This window comes from Epargyreus clarus, unplaced genomic scaffold, assembly GCF_041222505.1.
Source record: "Epargyreus clarus isolate Ecla_fem2 unplaced genomic scaffold, WU_Ecla_fem_2.2 ptg000026l, whole genome shotgun sequence".
Taxonomy (NCBI): Eukaryota; Metazoa; Arthropoda; class Insecta; order Lepidoptera; family Hesperiidae; genus Epargyreus; species Epargyreus clarus.
Window position 1 is genome coordinate 2,852,453 of NW_027332233.1, and position 23,606 is coordinate 2,876,058.

Consider the following 23,606-nt stretch of genomic DNA (forward strand, 5'->3'; position numbering starts at 1 on the left):
CTGGTAATCTAATCGGTATTGAAAAGTAGTACCTATATTCAACTTTCGTGGCAATTTTTCGGATCAGCGGAAATTTACAACGATAGAACGTTGTGAGGGCAGTACGACGAAACCTAAAATAAATATAAGCAAAACTTCTGTATTTAACCGATCACAAATGTTTTAATACAATTTGACTGAAAACGTCTGATGTAGGTGTACCCAAATTACTTCTCACACAAGAACTATGTTTATACCATAGAGCCATTTTTGATTCTGATTACCTATGTTGCTATAAAACCAATCAATATTTCTCTCGGATACATAACTAAGTTTTTCTCCTATTTATAATTATTTTTAACAAAAATCTAACAATATTTAAAACAACAAAATCATGTACGTACGATAGTAATTGTGAATCTGACACATAACATAGAACAACAAAACCAAAGAACTGTTAATGTTTCCAATCTCACCATACACGGGAAGCGTGGGTGGCGCCTGCACCAAACGGCCCACAGATGCGCATCGGCGTCACTGCTTGCCAAATTCGGTTAATTTGCCGTACGAGTGAGTCGTTACTCGCCCTTTGCGAGAGTTTAACCACCCCGTGACGCTACGGCAGCCAGCCGTGACGCTCGGGCGGAGGAGGTGCATTTGAGGCGCGCACGCGTGCCACTCCGCACCTGTCTAGATCATGAAGAGGATCCTGAGGCGATTCCGAGATAGTGAGTTGCATTGCTTTCTATCTGATATCTGTTGATCTTTGGCTAAACATCTCAAACACTAGACAATCATCTTATCAATGTTATCACTAAATTAACCCGAATTACGACTTTCATAGAAATCAATGTCACTGTCATTCAACAGTAGCACTTCTAAAAGAGCACTTTCAAAAATTAGTAGCAGTTAAGTTTTATCTATTGGTTTTTCATAAATGACTAACTACCCTCTTCCTTAAGTCACATTACGTATTTAAAAGATACCTGAACCAGCAACCTACTTACATTAATATGCTTACAATGTGGTCGTGGTTGCGCATTTGTGTGCATAATATGCTCTATTCTACTATTGTTACTAATTTTTGGTATAATAGTTGCGAAATTCCCAAAATATTTCATGTTTTGCTGCTCCTAATCATTCGCTAAAATGTATCTCTTTTTACACTTTCACAAAGTAGAATTCGCATCGCGGAACGGAATTAGATAGATAGTTAGATAATTAAAAACAAAATATATACTTACACAAAATATGATATGTATTGCCTAACTACTTAACTTCCTAATGAACACGAAAAATTGGTATTATAACTTAATTTACGTAACTACACATTTTTAATAGGTACCTGAGTATTAACTACGGAGTGTAAATTAGGTAGGTGGATACTTAATTAAGTGTGGGTTTTTGAATTGTAGGTATCTCACTAACATGATTCACTTCGTATTGTTTTCTGGGCATCTTTGTTCGCAGTCTGTTGTTTTATCGTCTTTTATTTTACGCGATCTCGAGATAGATATGCGAATGAACACTCATTACTTAAGCTTTAATTAACACTTGACTTGTTTATTAATGTTGCTAAACGCTGTTAGAGAATTTGTTTTAAAAAGCTCTAGGGAAAGCTACCGTTGCGTATATGCGCTACTATCTGCAACTACTGTTTTAATATTAATTTCGTTCTCATTACATTGTTCGATGCTTCAATGCGCCCTTCGAAGCGCCTGAGATAATTTCAGTTGCGTAACTCTCACAGCTTGTCCACCAGTGTTATTACTGACCGCCCCATGTATCGCCTATATTAATCGTTTTCATGGCTAGTTCCCTGCATCAAAAAAGAGAAAAACGGCCTAAATACTGCATCACATCGGATAGTATCTTAGAGCGAAGTTAATTTCTACTCGCGCCGCCCACATTTCGTCGGCGAGCCGCGGCGTAGCATGCGTGCGCGTGCGTCGATACACGATGTATCGGTAATTGCCATCTCCTTCAGAGAATGTAAGAAAATAATGAGGCTTGTGACGCGCGTGATATATGGATAACTATAAGAAAGTACGTTTTCAATTTCGACTGACAAATGATATTATCCAAATAACTCGTAGCGAAAACCGTCGAGCAATTAAGGGAGGGAATGTGTGTAGGTATGTGTATAATTTACGGAAATTGTATATAAGTATGCGAAAGTAGGTGAGTTCGTGACGAGGAGATCCCGGCGGGCCCGACGGGGCAATTTTGGAATTGTTTCGCGGCCGTCAGCGCGACAGGACGAGTGGCCGCGGGTCAGAGGTCGCGCGCGCAGACTCTCCCCGCCCACCTAATTGCCGCGCCCCACGCAAATAAATAATTTTTATCCACTGCGCCGAGATCACGCTCCTTCTTGACCTTAAATTATATCGCGTAAAGCTCTTTTTTCGGAAATTTTAATCGGCTCCCAACGTAGTTCGAATTCCGCGCGGATGGCCGAAAAGTAACCGAAACGATGATTCCGTTTTATGATACCATCGCTACGTCGAATTGTTAATGATACGTTCGCAACTCGCCACAGACGTAATAATTATAGTGAGATTCTCGAATATACAAAGTTAAGTATCTATAGAAATTCGATATCATATCTCTACATTTTGTTACACTAAGTACTTGTAAGTACTATATCAGTAAGTAGAAAAGTATTAAACAGACATTTTCAACAGGGTCACCTAGACCGCTTACGAATATCATTATCAAACAAAGTTTTTTTTAAAACGATGGCAAGTGACGGTTTTGCATATACTTCTTATTCATCTACATTAAGCATAATTGTACAGATACACTAAAGTTTTTTTATGCCGATACTTTAAGTAGATACATGTTTTGGTGTAACCGAAAATAACCATGATTTTTTTGCAAAACCATATGATTTTGTGCGAAACTTCTCTCTACAAATGAACAATTGTAAATTAACTCAATAGTTTTCGACTTAGATCTTCCAACGGATAAATATTTTTGAAAACGTTTTAGTTTAAGAAAGAAGTTAGTTAGAAAAAGCTATTTTTAAATTACCAAAAGGCTGGTTTCAATTTTAATTTATTCGTGTAGAATTACATAGATAGTTAGATAGGTAGAGACGCAAACGTTCGAGGAGTTGCATAATGCAGACGTATGAAGGTAAGAACATCAAATCGCATATTAACAAGCGGTCCATTGTCCGAACGATCACCCGAGTGCACATTCTTTTCAAATTGCATTCCTGTCGAGATAAGCCAACTGCAACCTATGCAAGATTTTGTAATCCGCAATGAATGTGACGCTCACTGAGTTAGAAACGAAATGGACACGGACTCGATGCCTTTTGTACAGTTTATTATACTTTTGTAGTCTGTTCAAGAAATGAGAAATATTTGAATAATTAGCCACAACCATGTTATGGGCCGCACTTTGTAATATATTCTACGCATCGTTAAAGCAGATTCATACGTTAACCAAAACGAATACTTTGTCATTAATTATTTAATGATGGCCGACTTTGAAGGCCGATTAAAGTTAATTAAATTTTGGCGCGTAAACAGAAAAAATAAAAAATAAAATAAAGTTGCGCACGCGACGATATTCTGACACCAGCGCCAGAAAATAATTATAACAAAGTTGAATAAAACGCAGATAATAAATAGATACACAGTATAATGAGGACTTGTATAAATTAGAATTATTTAAAACGTGTACTATTTAAATCGTTTATTTAATAAATGTAATCTTTCACCTGTGCATAAAACATCGAAAACATAATTATTTAGCTTGCGGTTATATTATTAGTCCCTCGTGCTACAAAATATCCACTCATGGTTAGTGGTTAAACATAACGGTTTAAAAAAGTACTTAACCTTAATAAAATGTCTCGTGCTCATCTAGGTCTTAGTACGTCTGCGGCGTGTTGTCTATGCCAGTCGTAGATTATACTTATGTTGAGGTTAAGTAATCATTTTAGACATATTCCAATATTTCCGTTTCATGAAAATTACTAGGATTACAGAAGTCTACGTCCGTCCGTCATTTATCGGTCTATGCAGTCTCTGTGTAATGAATTATTGTAGAGACTTCATGTTGTAATGACGCCGATCCACGAAATTATCGTGGAAACTACACTTGTAACTCTCCAATACAAAAAAAATGTATATATCGCGAACATGCTTTTGTACGAAGTTCGGTAATTTAAGTTTGTGTGTTTGCTAAATTTGCATTTGTATCTCTTGGCGGAGGGGTCAGCATATCGAAGTAATACGCAGAGAGTTCCGTCTTCGATTCCCGTCCAAGCAAACATCTAATTGAAGAATTTAGAATTGGCATGATGACAAATTTTGAAAATCCCTTCTATAATGTACGTACATGTCTACTGATTCCAGAAATCCTTTCAATATATTGTTTTTACATAAATCATTTATTCTTATCTTTATAATACTGTCATCATCCCTATTCTAATCGGTGGAGCTTCCATTGTAGAGAGTGTCATAAGATCTGGGCAATTCATGGGATACCAAATCCAATTATGGACCCGTGACACAAACTGTTGTCTATGCGATAGGCGTTTGCATTCGCGAGATGTCACCGCTGGCCGTAGCGAATTGTGTTGTTATTACCGATTCGTCACCGTCAACTCGATTTGCGACATCACGAAAGCGTTCCACTGACCTCCACAAATTTCCCTTTCTATTGTCCATCAAAGCTCGACTGTTTGATAAAAGCTTGAGCATGCTTATCTAGTTTACTTTTCTTGAGACTATTATTTAGAATTTTATTTATTTTCATTTTATGAAAGATTTTAATCTCTCTTCCAAATTTTTAATACAAACATGAGCGTATCAGCAGCATTCCTGCTTACGGTAGCAAGGTATTAATATTATAAAAATGTACGTATATTTACCGTAACACAGCCATGCAGACATGGATTGTACCTACCTGCCAAAATATTACATATAAAAACATTTTTTTGGTCTGCAATAGCTATAATCGGGGGTCTATTCAGAGAGTTCAATTGATATGTACCTACCTACTTATAAAGCTATTGTTACTTCAGCAATAAAATATATAAACATAAATTGTAAGAGGTAGATCCTTTTTTGTATCGTCAAAATACTAAACGTGCTAGTAGGCACATTATTAAATAGTTTACCTTAGTTTCATTAGCAGCTGTCTAATTCGAGACGAGGGGAGTGGAGGTAATGCACTTGTACAATTTCCCTTCACGTCCATTCGCGTGAGTTTCATTGTAGCATCTGTATAATATACTTACGTACAGTTAGCAAAAAAGAGTTCCTGTTAAAACTATTTAAGCGTTAATAGCTAAATTAATCGGGCGTGTAATTGCGGTTTGGATAAACGATCTGGCGTCAGAATCGCCCATTTCACTAATTAATATATCGTTGTTTTCACCGATACCAATTTTAAGGGACAGGTTATTAAATGAAATGTGTTGAAAAAATATGGATGTTATATATTCATAAGGAACTATTGCGTTTCTTTAGGATTTTGTTTATACAATCACTTTAGCGCCATTTTCCTAATAACTTTTACATGAAAGTATCTGACACAGGGATTGAATGTGAAAGCACAATTCTTATCTTTTACTACCTTATTATTTATTAGCGCGGTTTCCATTATCTGATATTGTGTCTGATGTAAGACGCGTTCTTGTCTGATCAGCATGCTTTGGATTTTAACGTACCTACAACTCTACCATGGGCGGCCAAAATCATATCATGACTTTTAACATATCATAGAAAGAGAATATGCATCTACCTCAGCCAACTAATAAAATGGGAAATAAAAACAATTTAGTGTACCTAACATTAAGTTCCCAAGCCAAAAAACGTTCTTTGCGAATGTGATCAATTACCAAAATTGTTGTTTTCTACTCCCCGAACAACAGATACAAAATGGCATGATCTGTGCTGTCGGCGCACGCGCAGCGTTCTCACGGTGCAATTATCGGTGCACTTACCCTTAATTCCAGGCTACCGCCTCCTGTAGTCCCTTCTGCATCCTACGCCCTGGTACAATCACGAACTACTTTAATTCTCTAATACGAATGTTATTCCTTGTAAAATTGTAAAATAACGCTTAAGTAACACTTTTCTAGTCAAGTAGCTCCTAGAAGCATTATTTATAATCACAATGTTTCTTGGTAAATAATAATAGACGCAACCTACCTGAAGATAGAAGTGATATAGGCGCTCCACTGTTTATTGATCCACATCATTTCGAAAACGCAAACTTTAAAAAGTAGGTACCTATGTTATTTTACTCTTAGTAATTTTACTATTAGCCTCAATATACGTCGTTTATGTATATCATGCAATTGGTATACTGGTTGGTTATATATTTTTATAAATTTATTTTAAAAATTTCCTGTATGATACTTTGAATAAAATTCATGCTAGAGCAATTTTAAAACAATATGGGATCAAGGCGGATTGCCTGATACCAACTATTAACTGTACCTCTAAAAATTAGAATTGATTTAAGCACGCTTTTGGTAAGATGAAGTATCTATCGTATATAATTATTATGTTGTGTCTTAAAGCTTGTGGGCGGTCTTAACACTCCCAGCAAATAGTCAATCGGTCTAAACTTATAATTTTTCGATTAGGATCTTATGAAATATCGATGTATCAAAAGCATTTACCTCGCTAACGTGTAAAAATATTTTGTTTAGTGCTTGACTTTAAATCACGGTGGTATTATGAATTTGTTGCAAATTGTCAATTAGTTTTGCTTTTTTTAAAGGGCTTTTTATTCGCATACTTTGTTTTCTTATAAGCATTGATAGCCTAGTTAGGTTAAGAAACTCGGCCTTTCGATCGAGGGGTCCGAGGTTAAATTACAGGCACGCACCTATGATTTTTCAAAGTTATGTGCGTATTAGAAATTAATTATTACTTGCAAAATGGCGAAGGAAAACATCGTGAGGAAACCTGCATACCTGAGAGATTTATAAAAAAAATCTCAAAGGTATGGGAAGTCTACCAATACGCACTTGGCCAGCGCGGTGGACCAAGGCCTAATCCTTCTCATTATGAGAGGAGACCCGTGCCCAGCAGTGAGACAGTAATGGGTTGTTATTGTTGATGATGATGACTTTTCTTTAAGTTTATAAATAGAAATCATACAAGCAACATTACGTTGTTAAACGCATTTGAAGCTCAGTAAAAACGGGGCACAAACAAGAAAAACAAAACTAAAAGCACCGAGCACCTGTAGAGATACTCTACTACGTTATAAGTGTAACAAAAAGTTATTGTCCACAATGTTGTGGCACGTATCCCTGAATGTTTGAGGCATTCAGTGGACCCGATGACAAAGATGTTGCGTGCTCGTTGTCACGCCGTACGCACGTTTTCGGCAGTCGTGAATCCTTCGCATTCTTGTCGCGCGCCACATTCCTCGTAGGCATGTGCTGTTGCTCGATTGCGATTGAGTTATCGATGATAGATTGATCGATTACAAGATATGTAAGAACTGTCATAATTCGAATAATCTGAGCGACAGGAAAGTGTTAGTAGGTAATGAAATGCATTAAATAGTAGTCTTTAAGCATCCTTCATTGCCGTCGCCGTGTAGCCGGAATGCATATAGCACATTATCCTAAAATGTTAGTAGTTCATGAATAACATAAGCCCTTAGTATTAAAAATAATCTAAATGTTGATTGTATACTTACCTCAAATTCTTAATAAGTGAAAATAATTCTTATAATAAAAACTATCCATTTCATATCGACTTTTTAAAATAGATCGCAACCACACTAATGCATTTTGTATCGAGCCCTTTACGAGCTTGCGACCCGAAAAATCGATTCGAAACATAAAATCGCGCATTCCTACATTCCCTCCATAGCGATATGCTCGTGCGCATCCCGACGCATTGTCTTTCATTTTCACGCATCGTAAAATGTAGGGGTTGTCTCGGACCATCGGTTCTCGTCATTATGAGGAATGACCTTATTTTAAGACTTTTTGACAGTAGCGATGTGTTTCGTCCAAGCGATCCGTAGTATTTACATTTAGAACATAGGTCATAGGTACTTTAGGTACCTACTGTTGCATACGTACCTACTTTATATCTAACTTCATGAGAATTTCAAAATAATAAATGTGTGTTTACTAAACGTGCAGATGTAATTAATCGTATGTTACTAAAAGCATTCCTTGTAAGCTGACGTTTATTGAACATTATTTCACAAAATTTTATAAAACCTTTCGCATAAAGGGCAATTTATGGTGGAGTACACACTCCACGGTGCGCTCTTGAAGCAACAATTTTTTGCACAAAAAAGGGACCCATTCTCATAAATTAAAGAGATTGCGTTTCCTTGCGGTCGCATTTTATGTAATTTAAATTTAACGCTCGGAGTTAATAAAGTGTTATTTTATTAAGTTAAAAATTACCTAATGCACGAAATAACAACAACGATTACCTCACTGCGGGTAATAAAAGTCAATGAATTGAACGCAATAAAAGCGTGAAACGAGGCCCAACACGCGCGAAATTGGCAGGAAAATGTCTGCGGCAGACCCGAGGTTCGCAGGCGCGGTCCCGCGGTCCGCGGATAACCGACCGTGTCACTTTCCAATTTCGAATAATGTAAAAAGTACGAAAAAATTGCGGTCGACTTTTATTGTTTCATTTTATACCGAGTGAAGAAAGTTATAAAATTACGAATAAGGGCCTAACCGCGAAGCTCTACATGATTAACCGATCCATACATTTTTGGTTCTGTAAAATAAGATTCGTGTGATATGTACCTACGCAAAAATCATGATCATGATCATTTCATCATAAAATACATCGACTTAGTAATAGAGAATAGTATCTTAACTGTTGAATTATAGCTCTACATATTCGTAGCTCGCACGGCAAGTTAATGCTTCCTCTAAACAATAAACTAATGAATTCCGGTAGAACAAAGAGTAACGAAGCAAACACAGGTGTATTCCGACGAGGAGGATCTAACTAGCGAGCGTGAAGTGCTAAAACGCATGCCTGAACATTTAGATCTCGTTGTCTCCTGCCACCTAACTGAAAACACACGAGTTATACGTTATTTATCTGCGCATACTACGAGTATAAAACAAATTACGTAGTGGATCGTATGTTTTAATCTTTTATTTTTTATTAATACATCAATTATTACTGATTGCTTCTTGCTTTACTAATTGATTTTTTAAGACTTTTCTAATGAACGCCAATAAAAAAGGTGTAGAGTAAAAGTGTAACCCTGGGTATTATGGGTAGAGCGTTTCCCTTGAGAATAAGGGGATGTTGAAGCTAAGTGAAGTAAGTCACAAAGTTCTTACTGTAATTGAAGGCTAAATTTTGCATTTGAAGTAGGTGGCTATAAAATAATAATAATACGTGTAATATAGCTCCAGTTAACTTCTAATTATTGATTTTAGAAAAAAATAAAGTCAAATAATATAATAATAGTAAACAAAAATGTCGGCACTTATAAGGCATTATTTTCGTAATATTTACACATTTGTCAGTAATGGAACCTCCATATTTTATTGTTAAACCGCAGTTGCACATTATTTATATAATTTTATAGACAAACGACACAACATCTTAAATATATATTTATATTTTTTATCATTAATCAACAGTTAATTCAATGCTATCTTACCATCAGTACCTACTTGGATACTGGCCCACGTCCTCTTACTAGATTCTTTTGGCCTTTCCCGTCAAGCAATATTATGATTAGGTTCCAAGATTTCCTCTTGTACAATGTGAACGTTAGTTTTTATGTAATAAAATACTTTCGCTACTACATGCCCGATACGTTCTTCCTGTTTGTCCATAATTGTTATTGGTACTTTGACGCTATGAGAATTAGTTTTATCTGTGTAATCTGAAGCTGCATTATCGCTTTATTTACGGTACACTTCGTGAGAAATACGGACCGCACAGTTTCAGTGTAGGTGTTGAACATGCAATACGAGGATACATAATCAGGAAAAGCCAATTTTTTTTCGGTGCCGCCCTTCTTTATGTTATGTTACAGATACATAATTAATTATATACTTAGCGTTTATGACAAATAGTATCAGAATTTTGAATGGTTCCCAATGCCCTTTAGTAATATTTGAACTTAATTTATTTTTACCTACCATAGCCACTACAATACAATACAATAATAAGCTGACTGAGTAAAATCATCCAGCCTTCTAAGTATCCAGTTAAATAACGTAGGTACTGTTTTCTCCGCCGCGGCTTTTTCATACTTTTCTTGTACAGTCACAGCAAAATATGATAATTAATTTCTACTATGTATTCGATGAATTTAAGATGCGTAGGATTACAGCAGCTTGATACTTGGTCGTCAGTACAACAGATGTAAGGTTCGTGACCGGGTTCTGTCCGTGAGGGCAAGCCCGCCCGGCACCCGTGGGAATCTCTCGTACTTACATCTTCATTAACTTTAGGAATTTGATGAGGATATGGGAATTATGGGCGTCAGAATTACCTAACTCTGTTTATAATTAGAATTTAAAATTTAAATACTATCTTTCTCTGATTTGAATAGTTGTAAGCACAGTCCTATTTGTTTGTTGTAAGGCAAAGCTTTTTTCTTTTTTAATTAGTACACGCCTGAAGCTGACTTCAATTAGGACTCTACTTTTTGGAGTCGATTACAGAACAACAGCGTGCTCAATACAACATGCAACAGACAAAAAAATCAATACAACATAGGTACACAAAACAAATTTGGGGGTTCACTGATAATGTAACCTTTTCTTATTTCTTAGAACAGTGAACTATTATTACACAAGCGACAGTTCATGTCGTCGGCTGTCGTCGAGAGTCACTACCGACAGTACCTGATGTCCACTGGTATTTGGCGTAGGTTGTCAAATTGTCGTTCTTGTATTGGCTCTTGAAGCGGTGTCCGAAGAGTTTTAGACGCAGATCGATGTAGAATCGAGCTTATAGATTGGCAAAGAAACCGTGATTCGCCAATAAAATTATAATGAATGATATTAAAACCACAAAATAATAAGGGTACTAAAAGTTAACCAATTGCCGAGTATTTTATGATACGCGTAAAGCAATAATATACGTATCCTAGACAATAGGTAGGTATTTCATATTTTTACTACTTCCTTGCGTTGATACAACCTTTACTATTAAGTGTCGTTAAAAGTTTTATGTTATCCAATAATAAGTGAAAGGAGGTCGAAAAATTCTTATGTACATATAGCAATATCATTGCTAATATTTCATTTCGTCGCAATGATTATTATGAAGCTATAAAATAAACAGTTACATAAAACGAAGCAAGAAAAACGACGAGACTCTCAATCTTACATCAGACAGTGCAAACAAAATGTCTGCAATTAAAAAGTAACTGCAATTTCCTCCTTAGGTAAGATGTTTAAATACACACGATACTAAAATATAAAAACTCGTTTCCATTCTTATATAGAATGAGCTGAAATGATTTAATAGGGAATTATTCACAAAGTACTTATTTTTTCTGAATAAATAGGGTTCTTGCGTACATTTGAAAATAATCGATTTTAAATTAATGAACTTATTCATTTAACAAAGTGATTGCACTTTTAGCATGTCACGAGCATACTATAAGTGCTTCCAGTTACGATTTTGCGTAACTTTTTACATCTTAACTTTTTCACGGGGCGAAATTCTTCTCTTGTGGCGGCTGTACACACCCGCCCGAGAAATATCTATGTCACGTTCGACATATCTCAGTCGAGTCTTGCGGCCGAGTGTTTCCTTTGACCTACTACTTTGCTATCTCTTACCTTAGTTGTAAAAATCACTAGCCGTCTTGACCTGGGTGCGAAAACTTATACAGGATCAAGAGGAGAAGTTTTCTCACTTTAAAAGCTCAATTATCGGAAAAATATCATATTCGTATTCTGAAAAGTCAATGCCGGTGGCACCGCAGTTTTGAATCTACAGTTGATATTGTAATTGTATTGTGTTATTTATAAATGTAGCATTATGTAAGGAGATTAGGGTCCGTAATGTTTCATTCATGTCAATTGCCGCAAAGCAAACCGCCTTGTAAACTACGGACAGCTCTACAGGCTAGCGATGACAAGACTGGACTAGAGCTCAATCCTCTGCCGAATACTGCTACAAGCGTATCCATGGTCCCAACAAAGGCCATACAGAGGAACAACGTGGGGTTTTAGTCGATAGGAGTCCGGCATATCCTCTCAGTTGCCCCCGCGACTAAGAGGAACCCATAACGGGTTTCCCCACGAAAAATAGAGCCCAATCCTCGCGTTCGTCTCGTGCCTCGTCGAGATTGTACAGCCACCACTAGCTACGTAACGTAGGCTTCACGAAGTGGGCGGTACGATATCGTATCGGAGGCCGAAGCAGTCAGTGCGAGGCGCGAGACCGCGTAAGGCGGGTGGACTGTTCCATTGTACTGTGTCGTGTTTTGCTGCGTGTGGCAATGAAGTGGGTAACGAGCTTGCTGTCTTACTGTTAAGTTTTATTTTTTGTTAAATATAATTTTAATTTGCCAAGTTTATGGTCAAATGATAAACATTAATAGTAAGGGTAATATGATGATGTAAAATATAATTAATTAGGTTACTTATTTTTTTACTTCTATAAGTAAATGTAATTTTTTTAATACATTATAAAAATAAACTGAAAACGATAGTAGTAGTAACGAAACGAAAGAGATAGCTTTACGTTTACAAATAAACGAAAGTGCGCGAAATCTGAATGATAGAGCCTTTTGGCCACGGTTATCAGGCCGTGTAATGTAAAGTTGTTTATTCCTCTTCAGAATGCCTTTTCAGAAATAGAAATTAAATACATTATATTATTATATTTAACGTATTTTTAGCTTAATTGTACGCAGTTAAATACTTATTATAAGTACTACATACTCGTATTATAGGTACCATTTTTTATTCAGTTATTTGGTAGAAAATATTATTTGGTAAAAGTTTATGTATTCCTTGTGCTATGATTTAAGAGATGTTCCTACCCTTGAGGACTAAACCGAAACTTTTGTAGGGCATTTCCAGCGCATCATATTTTAAAAAAAATTATGGTTATGTGCATTTTTCAAAAAAATATGGGGAAAATATGTTAATGCGGGTGTGTTAGAGCGCTTTACAAGCACTGCTGCTATAAGTCAATATGTGTGATGGTGGTGTATGTACCCATAGAATAATAAGGATTTATTTTGTGGTATAAATCACCATAACATTTGTACCAGTTAATTCACTATACCCCCTACAATATTTAAAGTCATACAGCTACTAAATATATTTAGTGACCATATCCGCAATTCTCTGGATATATTAAATCCACTCAACTCTAGTTTAATGGCATAACGATTGTTATCATTCGGTAACAATCGTTAAAATTTAACGAGGGTATCGTGAACCCATTGCGCAACGAAGCAGCATAGACCATGGTAGAACATAGTCCAGTCAACTCAAAATTACGAAGAAACCTCATGTTCGGTTACATATAAATAGTCTTGGTTGGTTCTATTTAGATGCTAATCGTAAAAAAACACTCGTGCAGCGAAAAAATATGTGCTAATAAAATTGACTAAATCGGCAAGGTCTCAAACTATGTAGCAATTGTAATTAACTTACTTGTGAAATAACGTAACAATTACATTTCATTTCATTCTATTCTTTTAACACCTATATTCTAGCTTGCAAAAGTCTTATCAATATAATTTTGACGAAAAGATAATCAATTAGTAGCAGAAACTCTACTCAATCAAGAGATTGAAATTTTGAGTTCCACGCCTGTACTTCAGATATTTCAAAGTTATGTAGGTACGTATCGGAAATTAAAGATAACTTGCTAAGTCTAACTGTGTAGTAAAACATCGCGAAGAAACCTATATGCTTAAGAGTTAAAACAAACGTTCACAAATGTTTGTAAACTCTACCAAATCGCACTTTGTAGCGCGGTGGGTTAAAGCCTTAACCCTTCTCACTCTGGCCCGTGGCATGCCCAGCAGTGGGACAGTAGTAGGTTGAATTATGATGCTATATCGCAATGGTGTATGTAAATAACCGAACCCACAGTTAAATACATGGGGACGTTATCGCATACTTCTTGAAGGGTTAATTCGTTAATTGTTTTGTCCGTTAATTATTAACGTATTTTTTACCGAGACGTCCTTGGCATTTGTGTTTTGTATTAATAATATACATGGCACGTTAAAGTTTTTGCATCTTTCTACTTGTAAGTTTAAATACAATTTTTGTAAGAAGTTTCGTTTTCAGAGTAGGTAATACTCATATTATTGGAAGTTTCTGTGTAAACTGAAATAAATAAATTGCACAGAATATTAAGTATTAATAGAGAACTAAGTTTGAACGTTATTTATATCTACCTACTTACATGGATTTTTTATTCTTCTCGTTGCCCAGGAACCTTGCAGTTGCTACAGCGAACTACAGGTTACTTTTTATAAATAAATGTAGCGATGAGGCAGACGTGCCACTTCATGAAAATAAGATAAGACGTATTGAGGAATTGTCAATCATCGCATCGCAGGCATCGCCTTTAAAAGAGAGCTTTATATGCACCTAATTCACGTCAACCTGCCTCTCAACTATTGGTTATTGAAATAAGCGATAAACAATCCCCCAGTACTTGAATAGCATTGATTCGTGTTATAGTTTCGGTCGCTTATTGTTTATGCCCAATAATCCGCTCAGCTGGCCGTGGTAATAACTCCGATAATTACATCCGTTCGGTTCTGTACTGCCCCTACTCGTTACGGCTTAAGCCTTCCTTTGAGCGGTTAATTGATTTTTAAGGGTTATGAAAACATAAAGTATTGTTAAAGTTGGTGGACCTTGTTACTTGTATGGTATTTTGCAACTTTAAAAAATGATGATGTTTACCGTATGTATGTAAGCAATTGATTTTACTAAAAACCATATTTGCTAAAATCAACTGTCTATTTGTCCGTATGTCATAGAGCTTTCTTGGAGCGTAATAAAAAGACTTTTAAATTTTTTATAATGTATGTAGTTCTACAACTGTTATCACAGGAAATGTTAAAAATTAAAAGAAAGGAAAAGTTTGTGGTATGGATTTATTTAATCCTTCGTATGAGAGTTCTCACCAACGAGAGTGGCCAATTTTTATACATATTTTCATATTCTTTTACAGAAATTTCACCAAAAGATTTACCACCGCCTTATGAAGAAAATGAACGTGATACGCAAGAAGACGCTCACGAGAACACATCCGATTTGGTAAGTAGTAATATTTTTATCATATAACACACCGTACATACACCAGGTCCGAAAGCAGTGATAGCAGAATATTTAGTGGTAGAAACTAGACCTCTTAGTCGGAGGTTGTACCTTCTAAGCCCAGGCATGCAACTCTGATTTTTCAAATTATGTTTGTGTCACAATTTAATTATCACTTGCTTAAACGGTGACGTAAAACATCATGAGAAAACCTACACGCCTGAGATTTCATCAAAAAAGTTCCCAAAAGTGTGTGAAGTCTACCAAAAGTGCGAATCACTTGGTCGGTGCGGTGGACTATGGTCTTGAGACCCGTGCCCAGCATTGGGACAGTAATGGGTTGACGACAGACCGTTAGAAAACATTACGACTAAGCGCTTGTTGTAAACTTAAAGCACCTAATTATTATGTGTATTACGTGATGACATCAAGATAAGCTTCCGCGATTATGTTATGCCTAACGTGACCAGCACACGTCCCGTTTAGAACGGGACGGTCCCGTTTTCAGCTGCTGATCCCGGTGTCCCCAGAAACAACTTGGAAACGCGAAAATTTCCCGTTTTGGAAAAAGACGACGATTAATCAGTATAAAAAGCTTAGTATACTACTTTGGGACGTCACGCTACGCTAGTCTCCCGTGTGACCGATTCGACGGGAGAATAAACTCGATTTAAAGTCTGCGTGCATACCCTACAACACTATGTTGATTATTATTAAAGTATAATAAAAAATAATCATGCTGAATGTTCTACATGTACCTACTTAAACACTACCAGCGATATTAAAACAAAGCTCTTCTGATAAATATAAGTAAATTTTATTAGTCATTACGACCTTTTTACACAAATTTGCCTACACATCAAAGGTGTCCCGTTTTAAACAAGAAAAATATTGACACTTTACTTATGCCTAGGTTAGATGGCCCCCTTTCCTATTACTGTTAATATTGATTGTAATACCGATGTCTGAAGTACATACTTCTTACGTTGGCAGTTTTTACGAAAAATATTTTTAATTCGATAGTTTTAATAAATTTATAAATGTTTAACAATTGTCAGTGTTTATTTAGGAAATTAAATCAAATATGTAATAAGTTAAAAGTTATTGAAAATCAATTGCCGAATACTTAACTCTATCTATCTATAGTATGATATGATTTATATGATATCCTTATACAACGCCAGTTTAAAATATGATAGAAAGAATTTCCAAAATAAGTTAAGAAAAACATTTGGGCTATTTTAACGAAAATATGTGACAGTAATTTTACATGACATAACCCAACTGTATAAATACATTGTTATTGCAAGTATTACAGCTAATTTATTTTAACAGGACGGCGCGCCAGTATGCGAGGTACTAGACCTGCTTGCAAATTGCCAGATCACGACCAACGCTAATGATAGCCAGCCATCCGACGTGGAGTACGCCGAGATCCAGGACATGGGGCTCTGGCACTCGCTGCCCTTGGCTCACCGGCACAAGTCCAAGATATCCCTCACCTGGGTCCTCAAAGAGAATTTAGAAACCACGAAGCTACCCGACAAGCAAAAAGAAAGAATCACGAGCATTACGTACGTAGATAGCCAAACGGAAAACAAAAAGTTAAATGAAGACGATTACAGGAAGACAAAAAAGTTAAACGAAGATTATAGAAAGTTTACTTCAAGAGAAGTGAAAGATAGGATTGTAGGTCGCAATGAGTATTATCATAACCTCAGGTTTAAGAGTGCGTGTGATGAGTTCGCGAACGGCGGTGACAGTGGCTCGGACACTAGTGTTGGCACTGAGGAGTACGTGAGGAAGAAGCACAGACATCGTCACAGAAGAAAGAAGAGAGCTGCGAAGTTTGGCTACGACATTAAGGATTTGGATAGCTTTCTGAGCGAGGTGAGATATTGATAGAGTCTTAATGTAAGACACCTTAATTTAGATTTTTGATTTTTATATCTCTTGCTTCGTGACTTACCTAAATGATTACGATGTAGTATGTGAACTTGTGTAATCTTAATATTAAAGTAATGCAAGGAGTGGAAGGACTGTCCTAATTAGCTATAAAATGCGTTCACTCTAAAATCCCTTAAAGTAGTTTTCAAGTAATTGATTTTTAATGAGTTCCGCGAAGTAAAGGTCGGAGGTGCTGTAATTATTAACATGTTCATTGTTCATTGGGAAGAAAATACCGTTCTATAAAAGAAACATATTATACTTAAGTATTTACTCAACAGAAAAAAACATTGTCAATAATAACTACTTAATGTAAATAACGCCCGAAAACGACTCTTCGATTAAAACTAAGCTAAGTATCAATCCAGAACTAAAATATACCAACAGATCTTCAACTGAACATATTTCAATTAGGAGATATTAAGTAAAGGTTGTATAAACTTAAAGTATGTATAGGTAAACTACTGGTGACTTACATGATGAGATGCTGATCACTGCCGTATATTGGTTTAAACGGTTTAGTCAGTAAGAAATGCAGCACCTAAAAAATGCTTTTATTTTTTAATGAAGTACTTATAGCGAAACTACTTTTACTTTTATAAAATGCTGCAGAAACAAAAAATTCTGACGCTGCCTCCCAAACGAATTAGAGATTTTTATGACTCTATAATTTTGAAAGCGTATCATAAATGAAGATTTTAAATACTTTTTCCAAAACAACGTTGGCCAAATATAATTAGACTCAGGTGTTGAAACTAACTACCCTGAGGGACCCGGCCTTCGGCGCGAAAAATAATTAACGAAGCATTGTAGCATTTATTTTAATTAGCGAAAAAAGCCGTCCATCATTCTTTGGCGTGCGTTATTGCATGTATTAACGGATTCCACTCACAAAGGAATCGCAGTGCTCTCGGTAAATCACGATCATTATTCATTCTGCTATAGGTATTATTATTGCATTTGCTTATGCCTTCGTCTCGTCTTGTGTAATAATTCCACCAGTTTCCTCGCTGTCCGTAGCGAATAGGCTGATTACAAATATTTATAGGGTTTCGAATGTCTCTTTGTACTTACTTTCTAATCATTTCTTAATCTTAGTTATTGTGTCGTGTATAAAGTCCTTTGATCTCGGCGATAAATTACTGTAAGTATGTTTCGAGATTTTCGGGCAAAATTCCAAGCACAACACCTGGGGTTTACGACTCAATCAGTTTTATTTTGTGGCTATTTTGTGGCATTTACATCATTTTTGTGCCTTACGTCGAATGTACAAGCCGTTGCGATGTAGCCCGCAAAATTGGCGCAAAATTGGACAAGGCATAATTTGCGCATCATTTACGAAATTCACGTTTCTTCCAAAGTATTCAAAACTTGAGCTTTATTCACCGCAATGTGACCTTTAAATCCAGAGTTGTAGAGGCCTAAGTCGCCTATATGATCCATGGGAACGGACCCTGGGAGACTACGATGCCATTCATCACTGCGATTTATTTAAAACAATGATATATCTCCGAGAGGTTAAACGCTAGGGCAGAACGATAATTGCAACAGTCCATTTCCTAAGGGTAACATTGTAATTTACTGAGAGACTGGAACGTCGCTTTTTGTCATTTATTTTGTAAAAATGTGTAGAGGTAGGTATACATTCGGCGTAAATAAAATAAAGAATTTAGAATAATTATAATAATAAATAATCTTATATATAAAATTCTCGTGTCACAATGTTAGTTACCGTACTCCTCCGAAACGGCTTTACCGATTTTCACTAAATTTTATATGCATATTCAGTAGGTCTGAGAATCGAATACTAAGTATTTTTCATACTCCTAGGTAAGTTAGGGTTGCTAACATTTTTTTTATTTATATGGCAACACAACGTTTGCCGGGTCAGCTAGTAATTAATATAATTCTAGTGCACGACAAAATACACACACACAAATTCAAGGTTGAATTATACTTAAAATCTATAATCTAGATATAATATATGATTGTAAATGTTCTGAAATAACGAATTATGGTGTGCTCTTTTTTGTCATTTAAATGCATGTGACCTACTTATTTAGGTATCATTGTAACAATGTTTAGATACACTACACAAGTAATCTCGGCCACTATATACAACACAATATATTTCTTTATTACCCTACTTTTACCGAGTGCGTACTTTTTGCAGTTTTTGCGGCTAAATGCAGATGTAACTGCTGTTATGACGCATACCTACATAATGTATTAGAGGGCGTAATTTTATGAATTCTACTTTTACACTCTAATAAAAAGAAATAATAAAATCATAATATAAAGTAAGAAAGATATTTTGACTACAATCATTAAAATTAGAGTGAAATATTTCCTTAGAGATGTGCGTGCATTTAACTGCACCGCCAGCGGCAGACGACTGCTAGTTTTATTGTATCGTATGTGTTTCGTTCTTGAACACGAAAAGCAGCGGGTGCATAGGTGCGTACCGATCGAGATCGTTAGATACATAAATAGATCTTATGCGATTCCGCGCATGGATACGCATTACGCACGTGTGCATCTACGCATTTAGTTTTTACTTAGGTAAGTAGGTAATAAGCTCATAGTAATAAGTAATGTAAATTCCAAAAAATAATCCGTCTGCATGAACGGTTGATAAAGTCACTTCCACCGTATCTGAAAGATCATCCATTTAGACAGTAATAAAAATAAAAGAGTTTTACGTATTGGTGTCGGGAAATAAGTTTATGAGTTGAGATATAACATGGCCGTGACTACGATTTATGCAACAGGGTCGACATATAGGCAATAAAAAAACCGCATATTTTAAGTAATTAACTTAATAAAACACCATAACTTTATTGACGTGTGTAGGTAGATAGCATTGGTACCCAAACAGGTATAGATAGAGTCGATTTGATGTTTGATTTGTTGTAGGAATGAGCATCACAACTCATAATGGTTGTAATTATAAGACGTTTCAAATTGTTCCCTAGGGTCGGTTTTACCACAGTATAAGGATATACAGTATTTTAACTCGGCCCTTACCTTGAATTAGATACCTACGGTTGCGCTGGGCAAGGATACGCGTTAGGGCTGCCTGCCTACAGTTTTTTAATTACATCTGCATACTTGACTTTCTTTTTAATTTTTTGATTGTAAATGTTGTATTTTTTTATTTAAACAAATGAATGTTATAATTAATTATATAGAAAATGTTGAATGAAAATGCATGTTATGTTTTTTAATATGTATATATTACGTAATAAAAACTATTCTTATAATTGGGTACTTGACAGTTACAACAATAAAATATGAAATATGTTCAACATGATAGCTTATAAATTAACATAAATTATGCAATATTTAGTTTAATTTTTAATACAATATTTAATAATAATTTTAAATTATAATCTATACTCCGATTCATAATTGGGTGTCCAAAATGTAAACAAAGGTGTTGACCTATCAAGAAAATACCTTTCAAATGGTAGTTTCTTATTTTTGACGATCTCAAAATAATACAACAATAATAAAATATTGATCTAAATAAATTAACATCAATTCTCATTTTCTAATATTTATATTACCTCATTCAGAATAGTCCCTCGGCGGCATATCGCGCGAACAAACGGGTGCCGAAAGGCTGCTAAGCCACGCCCTAAGCCTGTGTTGCGCCGCGCGACGACGAATAAATACGACGCGTGCGTTGTGCAAGCAAGCCCTTCGTTTATCAACAGTTTCGAGTTTTATTTTGCGCGGGAATAATAAAAGTTGTAAATTGGTCGAAGAAATAGTTTTATTCTATTAATTCAGAAGAGGAATAACCTCAAATAACAAACTAACACCTGTCTACTGAACCAAAATTACAACAATCATACGTATTTTTTTAAAATATCAAATTATATTAATTAAAAACTAATCTAATTTAGTAGTAGTAGTACCTAGTATTAACATAAAATTCATTGTAATTGTCTTACCTTTCGGAGTTTCCAGTCAGTTTAAAAAATGTTATATCTGGATGAATTGATGAATTGAAGCAACCAAAAACAGCACAATATAGTCTATAACTTTTCTTCGCCATATTATTCTTGAAACAAAAAAATATACTTCTTAAAAAACCGTCACATCACCCGCTCGTCACCGTGGCACATTCACGACAGTGCGTATACCACTTGATTACTTACCTCGAGGCGAGTAGGCGTGGCTTGCGTTTCGTGCGTTTGTATGAAGATAAAATACTGTATATCCTTATACTGTGGTTTTACTAACGCATACCTATATTTAAAACTGCTGCTTTTAAACGACCATAAACCTTTAACATCAAAAAGACTGCATGCATTGGTACTTCTAATACTTGCAAATATTAAGTAAAAGTACTTAAGACACATTTTAATATTAGCTCCGACTTTACATTCCAGGCCACAATCGACCGTCCGGGGAACATCCCAGTGGTGATAGCGTTCCCCACGGTGCTGTACCAGACGCAGAAGGACTGCCAGCGCGAGCTGCCGCTGCCGCTGGGCACGGTGGTCAACGCCGTGTTCAAGAACCAGCAGTGGGTGTACGCACAAACTCCGCACGGAGACGAGGGTTACGTGCTGTACAGTGCGTGTTTGCCGCTAGGGATATTGCCTAATAGGTGGGATAATCTACGTGGTAAAAGCCAGTATATTTATAGATGTATAATAAAGTAAAATACAATGAAATGTATTTTATATCAGAGATCTTCGAAACTATAGTTACCGATTGGCTTTTATATCTCCTGGCGTAGAATTATTTTGTCTTGAGACCTGAGACAATCGTCAACAATAGGTAGGTACGTGTTCTACGAGATTCCCAAAGCGGTCATCATATCGAACTGATACACAGAAGATTCCGGATTCGATTCCTGGCCAAGCAGATATCTAAATGACGATTTCAGAATTTAGTTCTAGATTTGTGTATTTGAGTTTTTGTGTCATGTCCACGTTATCCACGAGACAGGAAATTCTAGATTATTAGTTTCGCAAGCGTATTTTAAGTGGCAAATCTGTCAGAAACCATGGTATCAATCAGGAATCCATATTTTTTCTTTCAGGTCATCCTTACAAAAGAAAACTCCATGCTGGGAGAGCAGTACAGACATATACCCGCGGCCCTGTGGGAACCTCACAGACACCGAGAAGGAGCAGCTACGTGGCAGGACTCGGTCAGAGTGTCGCTACCAGCCGCGCAATGAACGCCGACACAAAACTTCCTGCGCTGAAAAGGATTTCGACTCTTTATACCTAAAAACCAAATCAGTTAGCTCGAATATAAACAGGGTTCACGAAAAGGAGAACATTCGCGATGTGAAAACGGTGAAAAGACAAACATTGTTGGTCGTTAACAGTGACTATACGGGAAGTGTTCTTAACAATACATTATCGGTGATGAAAGGTGATGTGGTGGTGTTAGTTCAAGGCGGTGGCGTGGAAACTGATGTGGACTCCGAATGGTTTTACGTGCGGAAGAAAGACGGAACGCAAGGTTTCATACCGGCCGTGTTGGCAGGACATGGGTACATTTGATTTATCTTATGAATCGTGACTCGGAACTAGTTACCTCAAATATTAATGTAAGGCGGCTCAAACCGAAGGCCAGCAACTTATTAAGCTACCAAAAATGCTGTCTGTTTCGTTGTCTGATTTAGTTACTTTCATGTCATATTATGTTATGGTATTGAGAGAATTTAAGACCGGTAATTATGGTAAGAAGTGCCTATATGGATATTGTTAGATCACCCAAGCAGTGCGTTTTTTTAATTTTACTTGTGAACAATTCACGTATGCTAGGTATACCTAATCCGCGTAAAATTGCTAGTCCGCTCTGAACATAGAAATTAATCGCGTCACCATAGCAAATTGTATGACTACACCTGCTCGCAACAACTTCAGAGCGACTTCGACTATACCTAAGATCGAACGAAACTTTAGATAGAGATTTTAATCATATTAAATGTCCGATCACTATCGTTAACTTTATTCACCGCTTACCATGCTGCATTTTAGATATATTGTGATTTATACGTTAAACATTGCTGATTCTTATAAATGTTGAGCCGCCTTTACGACTGTTTTAATAATAAAAGCCTTAAATAGAAATGAATTGTTAACGTTATTCAGGAAACATTCAAAAATGTTTAATGTCTTTTAAACTGTTCTTAGTAATAAAATGTTGTTTTATGCTTTAAGGATTTTATTTCAGTTATCTCAAGCGGCCATCAGTATTCGACCACATAAAAGTCCTATCGTTCGAGTCTTTATGTTTTATTAATGCGTGGGTGACTATGGCTTGGCGGCAAAATTTAGAGTTCCACTTAAACACCGAGCCGACTCCTTGCTCTCTCACTTGTTAGGGTAAAAAAAATACACAATAAACACCTATTTTTTCCCTGTTCGTCTGCAAATTTATTCTTTTAATTACTGTT

General features: G+C 36.1%; 1 protein-coding gene across 3 annotated transcripts; it reads left to right on the plus strand.

Annotated features, from left to right (window-relative positions):
* Window positions 1–561: 561 nt before the first annotated feature.
* LOC140753216 (uncharacterized) lies at window positions 562–23,369 on the plus strand. 3 transcript variants are annotated; one of them, XM_073087684.1, is made up of 5 exons: window positions 562–707; window positions 15,144–15,229; window positions 16,565–17,119; window positions 21,577–21,797; window positions 22,236–23,369. In XM_073087684.1, exons 1-5 carry the CDS (start codon window positions 677–679, stop codon window positions 22,705–22,707), a joined length of 1,365 nt encoding a protein of 454 aa, XP_072943785.1. In that variant the 5' UTR covers window positions 562–676; the 3' UTR covers window positions 22,708–23,369. The 3 variants fall into 3 exon arrangements, with proteins under 3 accessions (XP_072943785.1, XP_072943787.1, XP_072943786.1); XM_073087686.1 differs by lacking the exon at window positions 562–707 and adding an exon at window positions 12,350–12,463; XM_073087685.1 differs by lacking the exon at window positions 562–707 and adding an exon at window positions 12,351–12,437.
* The last annotated feature ends 237 nt before the right edge of the window (window positions 23,370–23,606 follow it).